Source organism: Halichoerus grypus, chromosome 12, assembly GCF_964656455.1.
Source record: "Halichoerus grypus chromosome 12, mHalGry1.hap1.1, whole genome shotgun sequence".
In the NCBI taxonomy this organism is placed as follows: Eukaryota; Metazoa; Chordata; class Mammalia; order Carnivora; family Phocidae; genus Halichoerus; species Halichoerus grypus.
The window spans coordinates 78,730,722-78,749,806 of NC_135723.1; the positions used below are offsets into that span (position 1 = coordinate 78,730,722).

General features: G+C 36.9%; 1 protein-coding gene across 17 annotated transcripts in view; it reads right to left on the reverse strand.

The window, feature by feature from the left end:
- Window positions 1–19,085, reverse strand: part of CADPS2 (calcium dependent secretion activator 2) — a 518,420-nt gene that overhangs the window by 162,215 nt on the left and 337,120 nt on the right. For all 17 annotated transcript variants that reach the window (XM_078059524.1, XM_078059520.1, XM_078059523.1 and 14 more), the window contains one exon: window positions 18,616–18,682. In XM_078059524.1, coding sequence (XP_077915650.1) covers window positions 18,616–18,682 — 67 coding nt within the window. The remainder of the gene's footprint in view (window positions 1–18,615; window positions 18,683–19,085) is intronic.

Here is a 19,085-nt window from a genome sequence, read left to right on the forward strand (position 1 = left end):
TTATTCTTTCTTCAAATTCTATCAGAAGTATCTTGGAACTTTAGATTCTTTCCTATCTTTTAGCTCTTTGCATATTTTATGCTTCTTCATTTCTCTATGCTGAGTAGTAATTTCGTAAGATTATAATATTCTATCATTAATTACATCACTAATTTTCTCTTTAGATGTGTCTAAACTACTGTCTCACCTGTCCAAAAAGGGTGTAATTTCAATGACTGTTTTAAATTTTTACTAGTAGCTCTACATAGCCCCATTCCAAATCTGCTTGTTCATTTTTCATAGTATTATGTTCTTTGTTTTGTTCTTTTCTTGTACTTTTGAATCAGTTTATAAATTTCATCACTGTAAATGCAATTATTTTATAGTTTATATAGATGACAGTTATTACTGAAATTCTTGGGTGTGTAAATAATTAATTTGTTTTGTAATTTTTAATGATGAGCTCATATCCAGCACCAGTTCATCTGGGGATATTTTATAAAACCTATGTTAAAGGTTCATATTTCCAAAAACAATTTTTTTTTTTTAATGTCAGATGCCTCAGATACATCATCAATCCAGAAGTACTGTTTATGTTAATTTCTTCACTTGGGCATTTCCCTTATATTTGTATAAAATAAATGAGAACTTCAACATTCTCTGAGTATAGGTTAATAGTTACAAATTCTCAGGCGTCATTTTTACTCCATATTCAGAGCCTGAGGCCAAATATAAATTTACTAGCCTGGGGGCAGTTTTTCTTCTAGTCCACATTTCACGGGGATCGAGCTCTTTTAAGTTCTTTAAGAGAAGATCTCTTATCCAAATTCCCACTTTGAGAATGCCTCAGGGTATGTTTTCTTTCTCTAAGTGAACAATAAAATCCCTACACACCAACATCAACACCTTGTCCCCATAAACCAGCCCCAATACAGCTACAAGATCAATGCACAAGCCTTCACTACTTGGTGCGTGTGGTTTTCCTTCTTGCAATACAGCTATGCAATACAGCTGTTATATCTTACCCAGCATTTCTAGGTGTTTTCCACAAAAGAATTCTTAGCATTACCTTAGGACTAGCCAAGACCACCAATTTGAATCCTTTGGCTAATCCTTCAATTTTCTTCTTTTTTTATGGAGATTCTGAATAACAGGTCTAACTTTCATATGTATGAGGAAAAACACTATACATTATCGACACAGTTCACTACATTCCAGGAAAAAAAAAATCTATGATGGGGTTAGTATATGAAACCAAAATATGTTCAGATTTGTCTTATAGTTAAAATACAATTATTAGACTTCAGGAGACTAGTACCAAGGAATACTTTTGTGACCAATTATTAACAAAATAGAAAATTTATTGAGCCAATAATTCATAAGTTTCCTTTCCGTTCTTTCATTTGGAAGAATCTTAAAAACCTGGCTGAAAGAAAGTCTTCTGACACATCACCACACGAAGAATCTGGAATCTGCTGGGAGACAGATGACTCACACGGAAAGGTCTGTCTTCCCTGCACGGCTTGCAAAAATCTCCCGCAAATATTAGTTCGAATTTATAGCTACCACTGCGTTTGGTACTCCAGACAGGCTCTCCAACAAGACTCGCCCACTTTTATTCATTTTTCCACCTGAACTTCCAAGCAGGAGTATATCACCTTCACCTTTAAAATCGCGTGATTTATATTTCCTAATCTAGTAAACCCTACTCCTCCTTCCAGGACCCTTACAAACTTGTCCCCTTCACACAGTTTCTAGCTGCATTTACCAGTGTGTGTTCTTGGTTTCTGAGTCACCAGCTCCCACACTGTCTGGCATACAGTCCCTGCCTTTTAATTTCTCCATGAAGTTAAACTTATTTCAATTCAATAAAATATTCAGCCACATTCGAAAATCGATTTGATAGTACAGATCACATACTAAGCCTTGTTTAAAAAAAAAATACTAAGAGTCTAGCAGTCCAAATTACCCAACTTGTACTTTTTAACGAATCTTCCTCCACTTACAAGTAATATTTGATTTTTTTTTTAAATGTCAAACACTCCAATTAAAATGTTCAGGAAACAATAAACATGAGGCTAAATTCATTCCTTTATCTAACTAGTCTGTCTTAAGCATCCATTTTGTGATGGACCCAGATTTCAGACATAGAGGAACCACATTCTTACTCTTTCAGGTATCCTGGTAGCTATGATGTGATCACAGTCATAAGAAACCCATTAAAATGCTAAGAGAATTCAGGAAAAAACAAAATGATATAATAAATCAAAAAATAATTGGGAAACAAGTGATTAAGGAGTGATTATTTTAAAAAGAAATTCCTACTTTCTCAAAAACATCTGATTCACGTAAGGGGGATCTTGCTGTATTTTCTGTTTTTACTTGGAAAGAAAGGTAAAGCCAAAATATTAGAAAGTAGTGCAAACTGAAAACTGACCTGGAAAAATAATAAGCAGCTTTGGAATTGTAATGGAACTTAATAATTTGTAAAATTTCATTCTTATATATATATGTAAGATACATATTATGTAATAGTATAGATCGGATTAGATTCCACACTATAGGTTTACTTTCTGATAGTACTGTCTTAACATTCTACAAGGTATTTAATCAATAAAAATTAACGAATGAAATATTGTTACATTTGATAGAATTATAGATTTTGTATGGAGAGGATCTTAAGAGAATACATTTGGAAACTGGAGACTATGATATCTAGGGGACTCAAGTCTCACTAAATCATAAACAGTTAAACCCAGAGCTAAGCTTCAATGAAAGGAAAACATAAGATTATTCTCTAGAACATAGTGCTATTGAGGGATCAGGGTTCTGGGCCCTTGAGATGATGATCTCAACTCCAGAGTTCACAGATGAGGAAACTGACTTTCCCAAGGTCACCTAGGAGGAAATAGTCATCTTCAGTCTAGAAATATAAGTCTCCTCAAATCTCGTTAGGAATTCCTTCTAATATACCATATTATTTTATAATTCACATTCTGAAACTTATACTGCTTTCCCAAATAAGCCAATTACCTCTTATTTTCTGGCAAAGTTATTATTTAAGATAGCTATAAAATACATAGTTATCTGTAAGAAACTATAATCAAAGACTATTAAGACTACTATAGGTATGGGAGAGAAAGGAAAGTGAATTGAATAGCAAGGAATTTGAGGCATTATCCCTTTATTTTCTTCTCTCAGACACATATTCAATAAATCACCATTTGTTTTACAGTAATTCCTTTTTTTTTTTTTTAAAGATTTTATTTATTTGACAGAGAGAGACAGCGAGAGAGCGAACACAAGCAGGGGGATTGGGAGAGGGAGAAGCAGGCTTCTGGTGGAGCAGGGAGCCCGATGCGGGGCTCGATCCCAGGACCCTGGGATCGTGACCTGAGCCAAAGGCAGACGCTTAATGACTGAGCCACCCGGGCACCCCGCTGGTTATATTTTCAATGCATATAAAATTATCATCCTTTGATGTGTTTAATACTGCTCTTAAATTTTCCTTAGTCTGAATATTGTCATGCTACTTTCTCTCCATATTCTTGCTGTTTGTGGTGTAGCTCTTAAAATCACCATACATATGGATTTGTTGTTTAATCCTACTCTGAGAATCGGACTCCTAATACGTATATTTAATACATGTATAGTAAGAACGAATACACACACACACACACACACACACACACACATAGCTGTCTTCTGTTTTAGGGTTTTTCAAAATTTTTTTTATTATGTTCAGTTAGCCACCATATAGTACATTAGTTTATGATATAGTGTTCAAAAATGTTTTAGGTTTACTAAAGTTTTCTCAGCATCCCATTTTTATTCTATACTAGTTACTTTAAAACTTTCAAGGACAGAGCTAACCCCATATTTTCTCTATTAAAAACAAAATCATTTTTGACTGTTTCTTACATAACTTGAGGAGTACAGCCTGTTTTTATCACTCCATTCATTAACTTTGACAAAAATCTGGAAATCAGGTTTCACATTTTGTTATAATTACTTCATGGGGTGTCTGGGTGGCTCAGTTGGTTGAGCATCTGACTCTTGATTTCGGCTCAGCTCATGATCAGGGTCCTGAGACTGAGCCCTGCATCAGGCTCTGTGCTCAGCGGGGAATCTGCTTGGGATTCTCTCTCTCCCTCTCCCTCTGCCACCTACCCCCCACCGCTATCTAAAATAAATAAATCTATTTCAAAAAAAATTACTTCATACTTCATAACTTGTTCAGGAATCATTTTTCATGTCTATATTTGACTCAAGATATTTTATAACAGTAATAGAGATTTAGCTCTATTATCATTACTCTTTAATTCTTTTATATTTTAAGTTTCATATTTCTGAGAAACTATACTCATTCATCCCAAATACCAGGAGTTCTGCTTTAAACATTTTCAGGAAGGTGACTTACAGATCACAGATGTATACTAAATTCTCAAGTCACACAATTTCCAATCAATTCTCTGTAGATCTAACTCCACTGACTTCTGTAGTTGAGTGTTAAGATGTAGGAGGCAACACACATTTTTTTCAAAGATTTTATTGGAGAGGGAGAGCATAAGCAGGGGGAGCGTGGAGGGAAAGGGAGCAGCAGACTCCCCGCTGAGCAGGAAGCCCAATGCAGGGCTCCATCCCAGGATCCCCAGGATCAGGACCTGAGCCAAAGGCAGACGCTTAACCAAATGAGCCACCCACACACCTCAACACACATATTTTTAATAGAAAAAAATATTTTATATGAAATGTTTGAAGATATCGTCTCACTAAATTTCCTGAAATGTGGAAGTCCGTTTATCTGCAGACTAATTTCTTTTAAATATCAGAAAATGTTCCTTTTATTGTTTACTTTCACTGTTACTTTTATTGCTACTCTGTTTTATCTGTGTTCTCTTCTCACTTAGATAAGCAGATTTTTTTTTTTTTTGTCATACTGGGTATTTCTTTAATATTTGCCACTGTGGGTAGAGTTTTCAGACTTAGAGCTTCTCTTGTCTTCTGTTACTGACTTCATTCTGTGTAGTGTTCATTCTGTACATTATTGCCTAAAACGTGGACATCAATTTGTTTTTTGTTTTACTGCCTTATTTCTGTCAGATCTCTTCTATTAATCTCAGCCAACTCTCATTTTCACAAACTTTTCAATAGAGTCCGTGTTTCTTATAAATTAAGCAAAATCAGTATTAATATTATAAAATCCCTTCATAGGTCTCCAGCCCCACCTCCCCCCCACCACCTTGCCTCTTATCCTTGAACCAACAGTGATCTTTCCAGGTCTGATTTTTGCCAAATGACAGGAAATTCTCATTGATTCCCCTTCATCTCCCACTAGAGAACTGACAGGATTTACCTCCTCAATCTCAAGCTGGAGAGAAAGTAGAAACAAACAGCTTTCTCTAACCCAACTTTCATTTTCTAGCAGGCATTTATGTAGTGAGGTTTGGATAGTAATTCTTCCAGTTGCAACAGGATGGTTCTCTACATTCAGAGGCAAAACAAGGTATTTGAATATTAGATGGTTTTTACATTTTTTGCTTTTGGCAGAATTATAGAAGGAACTAATTATAAGATGATAGAATACTAAAAATATTTTTAAAAATTGTTTTTATGCTAGATCACTATGTGTTTGGGGCATCTAACTTAGGAACTTACACACACACACACACACACACACACACACACCAGTTGAGAACATGAGTGATGCTTGACAAAACTGTTTCCATCTACGTACTTAGGTGAGCCAGGCTTCTTCATGCTTACATCTCTAAATAATGCTATAAACAAGGAATCAATCTGAAACCCTTTCTCATTTTAGAAAAAATTACTCATTTACAGGAAATTTGGGAAGGGAAGCTACCAGCTCATGAAGATGGGCATTTACAATAAAATTTAACTTTTTTATGTTTAATAATTGTCCTTCAGGTTTTGTCATGTATCTATATACTTTTATCAGTCGTCTGCTAGTCATGATTGCAAATGTACATCAATATAAAATAATTTTTAATACTTAAAGGCTTTTGTTTATAAGAGTTTGTTTTTTCCTTTTCGCAGTCTTATTTTTATTCAAGCGAGGTAGTTTACCTGACTTGGTTTGTTCAAACACTGGGAGAAAGGGAAACAAATCTGGGTGTTTAGCATAAGTAGTAGCTATTTTTAGGGAAAGGAGCTTTCTGTCTTCCCTATGTTATTTTTTATGTCTCTTAGATTATCTCTGTTCTCAGCTTAAGTTTATTTATGTGGCATAAACAGAAGTTTATTGTCTCCCTGTTCTGGAGGCTAGAAGTCTAAAATCAAGGTTGGTTCCTTCTGAGGTCTGTGAGGGAGAATCTACCCCTGGTCTCTCCCACCATGTCTAGTGGTTTGCTATCAATTTTTGGCATGTCTTGGCTTGTAGAAGCATCATCTCCATCTCTGCCTTTATCTTCACATGGAGTTCTCCCTGTGTGCATGACTACTCCCAAACACCTTCTTCTTTAGAAGGACACCGGTCATACTGAATTAGGGGCCCACCCTTTTCCAGTATGACCTCATCCTAATTAGAACACTATTTCCAACTAAGGTCACATTCTAAGGTATTGACAGTTAGGACTTCATAGGAATTTTTTTTTAATTCCAACTTTGTACACTTCTTTTTAATTGCAGAGAAGCATGACAGAGTGATCGAAGAGGATTCCGAAACATAATACTTACTTCCTAAGAGTAAAATTCTGTTGGGGAAGACCCAGAGAAATAAGAATTGGAGGAGAAAAAGCTAATAAATACAATTTTCAATGGTTACAGGTAGCTACAGAATCACAGCAGCATTAGATCCTATTTGGCATGCTTACAATTAACTAATGGTTTTATTTTAGAAACTGTACCCACTGTGACTATTTAAATTTATGATGAAAAGTTTACAATGACCTGAGGCACCTGGCTGACTCAGTCAGTTAAGCATCTGGCTCTTGATTTCGGCTCAGGTCATGATCTCAGGGTCGTGAGATCACGCCCTGTGTAGGGAGCCTGGAGCTGCTTAAGAATCTCTCCTCCTAGGTCGCCTGGGTGGCTCAGTCGGTTAAGTGTCTGCATTTGGCTGAGGTCATGGTCCCTGGGTCCTGGGATTGAGCAGCAGGCTCCCTGCTCAGCGGGGAGCCTGCTTCTCCTTCTCCCTGCTTGCTCCCCCTGCTTGTGTGCTGTCTCTGTCAAATAAATAAATAAAATCTTAAAAAAAAAAAAATCTCTCCTACCTCTCCCTCTGCCTCCCCCCAACCCCCTGCTCTCCCTTTAAAAAAAAAAAGTTTACAATGACAAGAATGTACAATAACGTATAATAATGTACAAGCTGTACAAAATTATTTTAAGGGACATATTAGCAAAAGAGTTTGAAGACTAGCATGAATGTAATCTGGTCTTTTAGAAAGATATATTTAGTCCTTCTTTGACATCTTTTAGAGATCTGGGAATTAGTTTTTCATTGTTTACTAGTCAGTATGGTAAATAACTGACTTCAGTTCCATTTGCATTTATAATTTTCATATCTTCCCCCGTTCTTATGGGTATTTTCCCCTCTCATTCATTCATTCAACAAATATTTACTGAGTATCTACAATGAATATTTCTAGGTCCTGAGCATTACAACAATGTCCCCAGCCTCAGAATCAGAAAAAAAAAATTAGAAAAATAAAATCAATCTCATACAGAATGGAAAAGACTCCACAAATAAAGAAGTATCTCAAACAATTTTGAGTGTGAATCGTTTTTGAAGAAAAACAAAACAGAGTAAAGAGAATGATATTGAAAGGGGTATATTTTCGATAATTGGGCCAGAAAAGGGCTCTCTGAAGATAATCATATGAAGGTATTTCGAACGGAAGGGAAGGGGGACAAGCCAGGTTTAACAGGAGTCTGCCACCGCAAAACAGAAGTCCCACTTTTTTTTTTTTTTTAAAGATTTTATTTATTTTATTGAGAGAGAGAGAGAGCACAAGAGGGGGAAAGCGGGAGAGGGAGAAGCAGACTCCCTGCCGAGCAGGGAGCCCGATGCGGGACTCGATCCCGGGACTCCAGGATCATGACCCGAGCCGAAGGCAGTTGCTTAACCAACTGAGCCACCCAGGCGCCCCAGAAGTCCCCCTTTCATTCCCCCTCGCTTACTCTTTCCAAACCATCTCAGATATGACCTTGGGGAAATTACTTTAACCCTTACATACGGCAGTCTGATTTCCTGTCAAATGAGACAAGGATAATGCGCCCCCCAGAGCTCTGGGAGAACCAGAGATAACTGATGTAGAGCACCTGGCACCTGCTTGCCTGTGGTGCAGGAGTCCCCAACAAACTTCCTGACACCCTGCTGTCAGGAAACCATCATCCTCTCTCTCTTCCTTTGCGACTTCCAAGAATCCTTTCATTGGGGGTTGGAGATGTGCCTTGTTGCTGTAACAGAGTGAAGGCACCTGGCTGATTTGGGGACTGAACTGATTTTGGGGACGTATGTTTCTCTGCTGCGAATGACTTGAGGGCTGTTGGCTTTCCTGTCTCGGCTTCTGTGTCCCAGCCTCACTTGGTTCTCTCCCCATCTCCCTCCTTTCCTCTCTTTCTCCCCCCCAGGTTGTTTCTTTCCCATTCAGATCACAGACTTGTTGAATGAATCCATAAATGAACAAACTGAGAAAGAAAACGTGGAGATGCCTAAATGTAGTTTTAGATATTATCCCCCCCTTTTTTTTTTTTAAGATTTTACTTATTTATTTGACAGCGAGAGAGACAGTGAGAGAGGGAACACAAGCAGGGGGAGTGGGAGAGGGAGAAGCAGGCTTCCTGCGGAGCAGGGACCCGATGTGGGGCTCGATCCCAGGACCCTGGGGATCATGACCTGAGCCGAAGGCAGACGCTTAACGACTGAGCCACCCAGGTGCCCCTCCCCTTTATTTCTAATGGACATTATCTTGATTATACATTTTAATGTAGGTTTTTGAAATTGTTACTCTTTTTAAAAAAAGGATTCATCTCTAAAGATTTCTACATTAATTATGTTCGTGTGGTCATGCACTAAAGAACCCAGACATGATATGTGTAACCCATCTAAAATGCTAAAAATTTGCTTGTCGTTTAAGATCTAGTCTTCAAAATCACCTGTCAGAAGGCTTGTTTTTCCACATGTAATGTAAAATGCTTAACATCAGTGTTGCTTCTTTCTTTGATATAGCTTGGTACAGGTCCAGTAGCTGTTTTATGATTTAAGTACTATATTTCTAGCTAACTTTGAATAATTATTTAACACAAACGATATATAAAATTTTAAGTACCAAATTCAAGATCTTTAGAAATACTAAAAAAGCATAAAGCAAACAAAAAAATCTTCACCTTCAAAGGGATCACCTACTTTCTAAAGCCATAGTGATTTAAATGATAAAGTATTAAACACTTGTTTCATTTTGTACTTCTTTTAACATTTTATTTAATATTTTACTATCTCAAAAGTCATTCATCAGACCCAGAATCTGTCATGGATTACTGGGCCGTGGGTTTTAACAAAGAGTACAGATGGAAGAGTAACAAAACACCAACGACTAACAAAGCTATCACTAAGAATTAGGAAACCCAACCCAGGAGACAACTGAAAAAGTACCGTTTGGCTTTTGAATACATTGGTTCCAGAAGCAACTATGAATACCATCCTTTTAACTCCCTGCCTCCTGGTTCTAGTTCCATAAAATGATGCTGCATTTTACACTTCTTTGGAGTTCTTTAGTATCCCCAAGAGCTTTCACGTTACCCATCTCTTTTGCAAGGTCATGTTAAAGCACATTCCTGAAGCAAACTCTACAATGAACTGCAGGGCACATTCCAGTGAATGCTTCTGAATAGCATTAACACCTTATACCTACTGGTTTGCTAGCCAATATCCAAATTGAGGGTAACTGGGAGAAGTTGCACTCTGAAAGAAGTGTCACCATCAGTTGGCACTAAGTTAAAATATGTCACTGAAAGAGAAGCTATGGGACCGGGGGGTGGGGGTGGGGGTCACCCTGCTCCCTGGGCTCCCAAGCTGGAGATTTTGCAGCCTTCACTCTGCTTCATCACCACATGACAGGGAATTAGACAGAAACAGGTGGTCTGACCTAGTATTTGTTTTCACTTATAAGCTTACTTGTATATTACCGAACAAAGCTTATATAATATACTATATTGCAATTGAAAATCCTTTCAGTGGAAAGATACAGCAATGACAAACATCCAATATCCTTAACGCAATCCACTCTTAACTCCATGAAGAATGGATTTATTGAAAATGGGGTATATAAACAGACTTTAATCTGAGGGCAGCATTAAGTCAGGTTTTGGCATCACCACCTTTGATAGGGCACCTTCACTTAAGCTGCTAAAGGTCCCATGAGGTCTCTGCATCTGGTCTGGGAATCCTCCCATTTCATTTTCAATTGCCAACTTGTTCAACACCTGTCTGTGTCCACATGTGTGAGTGCTAACTATGAGTTTTGAGAGACCACAATATTCGCATTTGCATGCCGTATTCCTACTGCAGAGATCATGTTAACAGCTGACAGCTTAGCAACTGCCGCCATCTAATTTCAGTAAAGATTAAGGCTTAAAAAATCCTTAGCTGGAAACGTTCTTGGCAGAGGCCAAAGGTGCTGCTAGACTTATTTAAAAAAAAAAAAAAAAAATCCCACAGCTTAATTTAATCAAGGAAAAGGAATATATCTTCAAGATCACGATGGATTTGAAGGGAATATAGATTTACTGTTTTGACCAAACGGCGTAAAAACGATTTAGCAATTGGTGTATAAATTAAAGAGGGGAAGGGCAGTCTTTTAAAAACAATGCTCAGGGTGATGCACATATATTTATTTAACAAATTGTTTCTACTCACAGTAGATTATAAGAAAGACTAGGTCCTTGTTTTCATGGAACAGAAATTCTAGAACAGGTAAAGAAATAATAGGAAAATTTTTAAATAAAAAAAAGATCATTTTGATTAGAAATAAATGTTCTGAAAAATAGAAAACAAGGTACTGGGACACAGAGTGAGTTGAGATACTTTGGACCGGGTGGGCAGAAAAGGCCCATTTAAGATGACATTTGACATGGTACTTAAATGGATAGGTAGAATGAGCCAGCCATGGGGAAATGAAAACAATAAAATGCTCAGAATTTCTATAGATGGGTTTAAAAGTAGCCAAACAACCACTAGATGAAAGAAAGGCAGGGGACTTAATTCAAAGGCATATTCACATAGAAATCACCCACTAAAAAATAAACCCATATTATGTATTTATTTGAGGTACATTTGGAGAGGGAGGCTAGTGACTCTGAGGTACTAAACTCCAATTCTTGGCACTGTACCTAATCTGGGGCAAAACACTGCAAGTTGAAGTGCTGCTCAGTGGGACAGAGGACTCACCAAAGAGGAAGCCAGGGCCCAGAACATGTAGGATCTTCTCCGGGTCATGGTCAGGGTAATTTTAAGCGTAATGGGAAGTCATAGAACGATTTAAGCAGCAAGTGGCAAAATTGGAGTTACGCCTCAAATAGATTATTTTGGCAATGCAAACAAGGGATTATAAGGAGAATGGCAGAAAGTGGAAGCTGCTACGATGACATGGTAGACAAGAGCAGTGTGACGATGAGAGCAGTTTCAGCTAGTCCAGCGGCAGGAAACCTGGAGGACTACAGTCCTCTGTTCTCTGTTCTGGCTGTACATCAACCAGGACACCGAGGCTTTGTCAGGTATGCCCAAACAGAAGTCAGTTTTATGTCCCACATAGAGGTGTGAGAAGGAATCCAAATTAAAGGACAGATAATACTCACTTCCTTAAATATTTACTGAGTCTTTACTATGTGGCAGGCATACATGTATGTATGTAGAAAGATCTATATTGCATATAAATATACATATACACATAAGCTACACATAATGCACAGCATTTAAAAATTGAGACTTGTAAAGCAATAAAAAAACAAAAAACAAAACAAAACAAAACAAAAAACCCTGAGCCTACCAATACTTAATTCTGACTTCACAACATTGCACAATTCTCATTCACAGGTCCTCTGCACTTTTTTGTAGGTACGAGCAATACAATAAGAGGAATCAGACAGTTTCCTGGAATCTAAACATGAAGACACAAACAAAAGTTTTAAGGGAACACCGGGTGTATATAAGAGAGGCATTTCTGCATTGGGATCACCACCTGATCCATAGGAGATTCTCCTTACTAAATCCAGCCCCATGTTCACTTCACCTTTTATAATTTTAGCTCCTGAGATACAGGTAAATGATAATAGCTCATATTTTAGAACTATTCTGAAAAGTAAATGTATTGTTAGTTAATGTCCAGGGGTAAACTGTATAAAATAATAGGACCATTTTCTTCTTCAAGATGGAAAATTCAATGATCACAAAGCAAGAATTATCTTAAAAAATAAAACTGGGTGTTATACGCAAACAATGAATCATGGAACACTACATCAAAAACTAATGATGTAATGTATGGTGATTAACATAATAAAAAATAAAGTTACCAAGAGAAAAAAAAAAGTGTGCTAAAAATAAATAATAAAAAAATAAAACCTAAAGAAAAAATTCTTGCCCACTAACATTTTGTTCCAAATAAGCCTCACAAACAATAACTTTCAATTTTCTTTCATATTGCAAGTGTGTGCATCTTGAAAGATAAAATAACACATGCTATCTGACACATAACGACTACTTATTAATTACAAAAAATGACAAATGAAAAAACAAGCCAAAGTTCTGGTGACTAAGTACTCCTGAGTCATCTAAAGCTTTATAATCTTACTTATTATCAGTATCCCATGCCTTTTGGCCCAGTTATTCCATTTCTATAAGAATATTCCCACATACACACAAAGCTTAATATATAAGGACTGAGTGTGTGTATGTGTGTGTGTGTGTGTGTGTGTGTGTGTGTATAGTACCATTGCTTATTTTATTTTTTGAGAGGGAGAGGGAGAGAACAGAGAGGAAGGGGGAGATGGAGAGGGAGAGAGAATCTTAAGCAGGCTCTACCCTCACTGCAGAGCCCAACTCAGGGCTTGATCTCACGACCCCGAGATCATGACCTGAGCCAAAATCAAGAGTCGGATGCTTAACTGATTGAGCCACCCAGGTGTGCCCTACCATTGCTTATTAAAAAAAAAGGAAAAACTTAAATGTCCAAAAAAGGGGGAACCGTTACATAAATTACGTTAATCCATACTATGGGATCCAATCATCCAGTCAAAAGAATAAAGTGGACTTTTATATACTGACATGGCACCTCATCTGTAGTATTTTTCAAGGGGAACAAAGCAATATATAGAATATATATATGGACTGATTCTATTAAGAAAATAAGCACACACAAATAAGAAAATATGTGTGTGTGCGCGCACACACACACACACACACACTGATAGAATTTCAGAAAGCCACTCTACTGGCAGTGGTTATTTGGCAGTGATCCTTTGAAAATGAGAATGGAATAAGGTGGCAATGCTGGTAGGGCTATTGTTGATGAGGGCCTTTCATTTTCTCCATAAATAATTCTGTATGATTTGATTTCATCCTACACTGAACATGCCCTGGGTCTGTAAATTTTCAATCAATTTAAAACATAAAGCTAGAGAGCCACTATCCCATGACTTTCTTGATCCGACAAACAATACATTTCTTCACTTCACATTGCTCTCAGCCAATAGCTGATGTCCTAAGAGTAAATCTAGACCACATAACTTTATGTCGTAATGGTACTCTCAGATACGTGACGGCAGCGTGCTGCAGTGGGTCTCCGTGTGTACTGAGTATGTCAGGTAGCAACAGGCTGCGGCAGCCACTTCCTTTAAGTCTCAAGCAGATTTCTGACGGCCTCTCACTCACAGAGTGCTTCTCGCGTGTTTGCAGCAGGTACGGATCGCTCAGTGACACGGCTGACTGTTTACATCCCGTGCCAACTCAGCCGGTGTGTAATTAACATTATGTCTTGATAGCCTGCTGTTGTTTGCAGCAACTTCAAGTCATGATTCTGACACATCCACAACAAGCAGTGAACACTTTGATACAGGGCCAAAACAACACTGATGTCTACTTCAGTCTCCAGTGACGTCACGCAGTAAGTAGCCTTCACGAGCATGAGACTCTCTGCGCTTTCACTTAATGGCCATGTCTAGTCAAACTGTTTTGTACCTCATGAAATTAATGATCCACCGTGATGATTCCTATTTGTGTGCATCACTTGAATCTTAGCATTAGGGCAGGGAAAATAAAAGTTTACTCTGTAGACTAATACTCTACCACATACTGACTTTATAATTCCAGGTAAATGACAGAACTCCTTTGTACACAGATTGTTATCTGTACAACAGGGATCACATTTATTACCTATCCCTCAAACATACCTTATTCTGAGGATTAAAAAAGATCATGTGTTGAAAGTGCTTCACATAAATGTCTGCTACTACTGCTTAATAAATATTAGAAAAAAATATAGCAATAACTGGAGTAGGTGAGTGCTTCAAAAATGCCTGGATTTATCACAGAATATGCAACATGTGGGGGACATAACGGTTATTTGAATAGTCATTAGCAGATTACAGAATTAGGAAATAATTCAGTTTGAGTAAATCAGAGAATTCTAAAGATATTAAATGGTTGTACTATAATGAACAAAAATGTATTAGTGTCATAAGTACTTTACAACAATGGTATCCTCCAAATCTAATACTAGACCACTGAATAAGCACAAGAAAAATGAGTAAGAAACACTTAAGTTTTGGTAAGATGTCAAACATACTCTTCTAAAATCAATTGTTCTTTCAGTTTGGCTTGGACCAACATTTACCACCTTCATTTAAAAAAAAAAAAAAAAGAAAAAGCAGCCTCTTAAAAAACATGAAAATCTATTCAATACACTGGTAACTGTACGGACTTCAGAATCTAAATGGGGACCGAAACTAATCTTACTTACGACCTTACTTGGAAGCTAAATAAGCACCCCACATTAGTAAATAATTTATTTTCCTATTTTGAACTCTGCTTCAAATGTTTTTATGAAAGTCTTTTCACCTCAGCAGCTATTCGAGTGTTCACTTTGAACAATGACTTTGCAGCTGGCCAAACCTGACTCTCAATCAGTTTCTATGAGCACAAATTCTTGAGCTGATGGTTACATCTCCAGCTATATCACTCATATAATACACACTCACAAGTGGTGATGAGATTCACATTATCGCCAGGGCACCATTCTGCCGACGGCAGCAGCAGACACAGCAGGGGTACAGTGTCCTCCCTAGAAAAATGACTCCTTCACCTTTCAGTAATGCAGCCTGCAGGTCCGAACCTACAAGCTGCGTGCCAACAGAATGAGAGCTCTCTTTAAAAATACTAATAAAAACTACCCAGTTCTTCCCAATGGGTCCCTCTCATGGAATCTCCATACACATCCATCTTGATTTTGAAGTGTGTGCATTCAATTTGTCTTCCCATTACATTTGGAATTGAAAGGAAGATTCAATTGTATTTACAACTTCAAAAAGTTGCCAGAGTACTGGCACGTTTATCTCAATACATTCGGCATGGGATTCTCTGTATGAGTGCACGTATGTACCTATATTTGTGCAAAATTATAATGCTTAAATTTAACTTCAGATTTTAAGATGATAACTCAGGTGGAATAGATCTGAATTCATTACAGTCTGGTAGTGTTTTTTCTAAATTTCAATTATGGAGCATATGGGTTTACATTTAAATTTTAATTATGGGTTTAAATTTTGCCTTTTAAAACGTTATACTTGGGGTGCCTGGGTGGCTCAGTTGGTTAAGCATCCAACTCTTGGTTTCAGCTCGGATCATGATCTCAGAGTCATGAGTGCTTAGAGGGGAGTCTGCTTGAGATTCTCTTCCTCTACCCCTCCCCCGCTCGCTCACTTGTGCACTCTCCCAAATAAATAAAAATCTTAAAAAATGTTAAATTTGTTTTTGTTACTGACAGAACTTTCTAGCTTCCCAAAGACATGGTTAATGTTCCTCAAAGATATACCAGTTAATAATCTCAAAGTACTCTAATTCTTTCTTTCATTTCTAAAGTCTTTTATAGGGTGATCATCAAAGTATACATGTTTGTCCTGTAATTTCTGATTCTTGTGATCATATGCTAGAAAATAAGGTAAGGAGTAAAGGATTACCTCAAATCTCACTTGGCCAAAACCATGAGGTGATCATCTGATCTCTCAAGACTAATCTAATAAAGTCAATTTTCATATATACAATCAACATAGTTGAAACTCTCTTAGCCTGTCACTTAACCAGACCTCTAGATTAATGAACACTAATTCATTCTTTAAAACATAATAGAAATGATCCAGCAATTATACTCTTTGGTATTGACCCAAAGGAGTTGAAAACTTATGTCTACACAAAAACTTGCCCAGGAGTGTTTATAGCAACTTTATACATAATTGCCAAAACTCAGAAGCAACCAAGATGCCCTTCAATAAGTGAATGAATAAACTGTGATTCACTCAGACAATGGAATATAGAATATTATTCAGTATTAAAAAGAAGTGAGCTATCAAGCTATGAAAAGACATGGAGGAAACTTACAAGCATATTACTAAGTGAAAGAAACCAATCTGAAAAGGCTACATGCTATATGATTCCAATTATAGAACATCCTGGAAAAGGGGAAACTATGGAGACAGTAAAAAGATCAATGGTTGTCACAGAGGAGAGAAGGGCCGAATAGAGAAGGAACAGGATTTTCAGGGCAGTGAAAATACTCTGTATGACATTTCAACGATGGATATATGCCATTATACATTTGTCCGAACACATATAATATACAACACTAAGAGTGAACCCTAACGTAAACAATGCACATTGGATGACTATGATGTGCCAATGTTGGTTCGTCTTGGTAACAAACGTATCAAGTGATGTTGATGATAGGGGAGACCATGGCATGTGTGGGGGTAGGGGGTATACGGAAAATCTCTGTACCTTCCTCTCAGTTTTGTTGTGAACCTAAAACAGCTTTAAAAAGATAAAGTCTTTAAAAGAAGGAAAAATAAAAAAATGTAATGACTAATAGGTAAAACTCTGTGCTTATTTAGAGTCAGCTAGGTTTGTTTGTGCCAATAACACCTGCTATTAAAAATATGGAATTAAAAAAGAGTCTGCATAGTAATGCATGAAATAGGACTATGAAAAAGAAGCTGCTGTTTCTATGAAAAATCACTTGAGTGATTTAGAAAGATGTGATAAAGTTGCTAATACAAACTTGTCAAATTAGATGTAAGACATCTATCAATAGGAATAAAATCAAATGTCCAGAAAGATCTGCATTAAAAGTGCTTAGTAAATGCATTTAAGTTCTTGTAACAACATAAAGAAATTAAATGTGGAAACCAAAGAAGAGGTCATATGGGTATGGTTTTCGGAGCACAGATCACCCAGAACTCCAAACAGGAGACCCTTACTCAAAGCAAATGCTTGGGCTTTATATCAAGACTGCCCAACGTATGTGTGTACAAGTAGGTGTATCTTTTGTTAAATTAGTTGACCAAATAATGGTTTCAATCACAAGGCTACATTTTAACCAAATAGGCTGGCCGTTTGCCATGCAGAAAAAACTACCTTTGACCGAATTTTTATACTTTTCATGAAGTTACCATGCCACTGTGGCACATCCAACGATAGATAGATAACCTTACATCTGGAAATGACAGTTTTCCTTCCTTAGCATTTCGCCATGTTATTCTGATACAGTCCATTTAAAGTTTGCTTAATGTGTGGGCAGGAATCGACAAGATTTTCTTTTCATATATACCTACTGGGGATAAAATAGCTTGGATTCATCATAGAATGGAATGACTACTACTTAGAAAGTTATTCCTTAATGTAAATTTAGTTTGATGAGTATATTCTATGAGCAAAGGTTATCTATGATTAAAAAACAAACAAAACAGAGAGTGAATATCCCAGTAATCTGCCTATATTCAGAATCCGATTGCAAACAAATCTACCAGTCCAGGTAATTTACTGATATAATTATGTGAATAGATGATAAAAATGGAATATTTGTATAAAAATGGGAGCTTCTAAGTACTATGGTTTATCTATAAAATATCAGAATGATGCAGTTTTTCCCAAGGTATGGTCCTGTCTTCCTGAAGAATTTAAGATCTTTTCAGGGAATCTGTGAGGTCAAAACTATTTTTGTAATAATATTCAGACATCATCTGTCTTTTTCACAGTTACTCTCTCATGTGTGTATGGTGGAATTTTCCAAAGGCTAAATTTCATCTGATATTGCAACACATTGAATGTAGAAGCGGATATGAAAATACAGCCGCATTCTATTAAGCGACACATTAAAGAGATGGGCAAGAGTGTAAAATAATGCCGCTCATTTCCCTAAATTGTTTGATTCAGAAAAGTTATTTTACATAAAAAGGTTACTTGTGTTAGCATGTGAAAAAATTTACTACTTTTATTTTGAAATGAAATATTTGTGTTTTTTTTTTTTTTTTAGTTTTCATTTCTAACACAGTGAATATCAATAGATCTAACCCAGTAAACAAAAGCTTGAGAACTGTTAGATTGATTGTGTAACAGGAAAATAATTTACTAACCTGAACAAGAACAAAGTAACGTTTTTTCCATCTTTTCCAAACCTTCTGTCCTAGGGCATACAGATATCTGGTAAGAAAAACAAGCAAAGAATATTTTAGATGAATAACGTTGTGGCTCTGTGTAATCATATTTCTTCCATAGGTATTTTTTTCTTGAGACCAGCCTGCTAAAGGCAAAGTTTAGTTCATTTGAAAGCTGAGACGACATGTAGCTTCTGTGTTACAAAATGACAGAGCTTATTCTAGGTTCTTGAAAGGGAATTGATTTATGTGGCTTATCAATTTGTCAGTTCTTACTACAAATTGAGCGAAGTTGGAGCTAGAAAGGATAATCAAAGAACCAGTGGGAATTTTATTCTTACACACACTTCTTAGGAGAGACAAAGGCTACAAACTGGGGATAGAGGACTCAGCTCTCAGATGACCAGGGCTGAGGAGTGTGGCCTAAGGAGGAGGTGGCTATAGAGTCA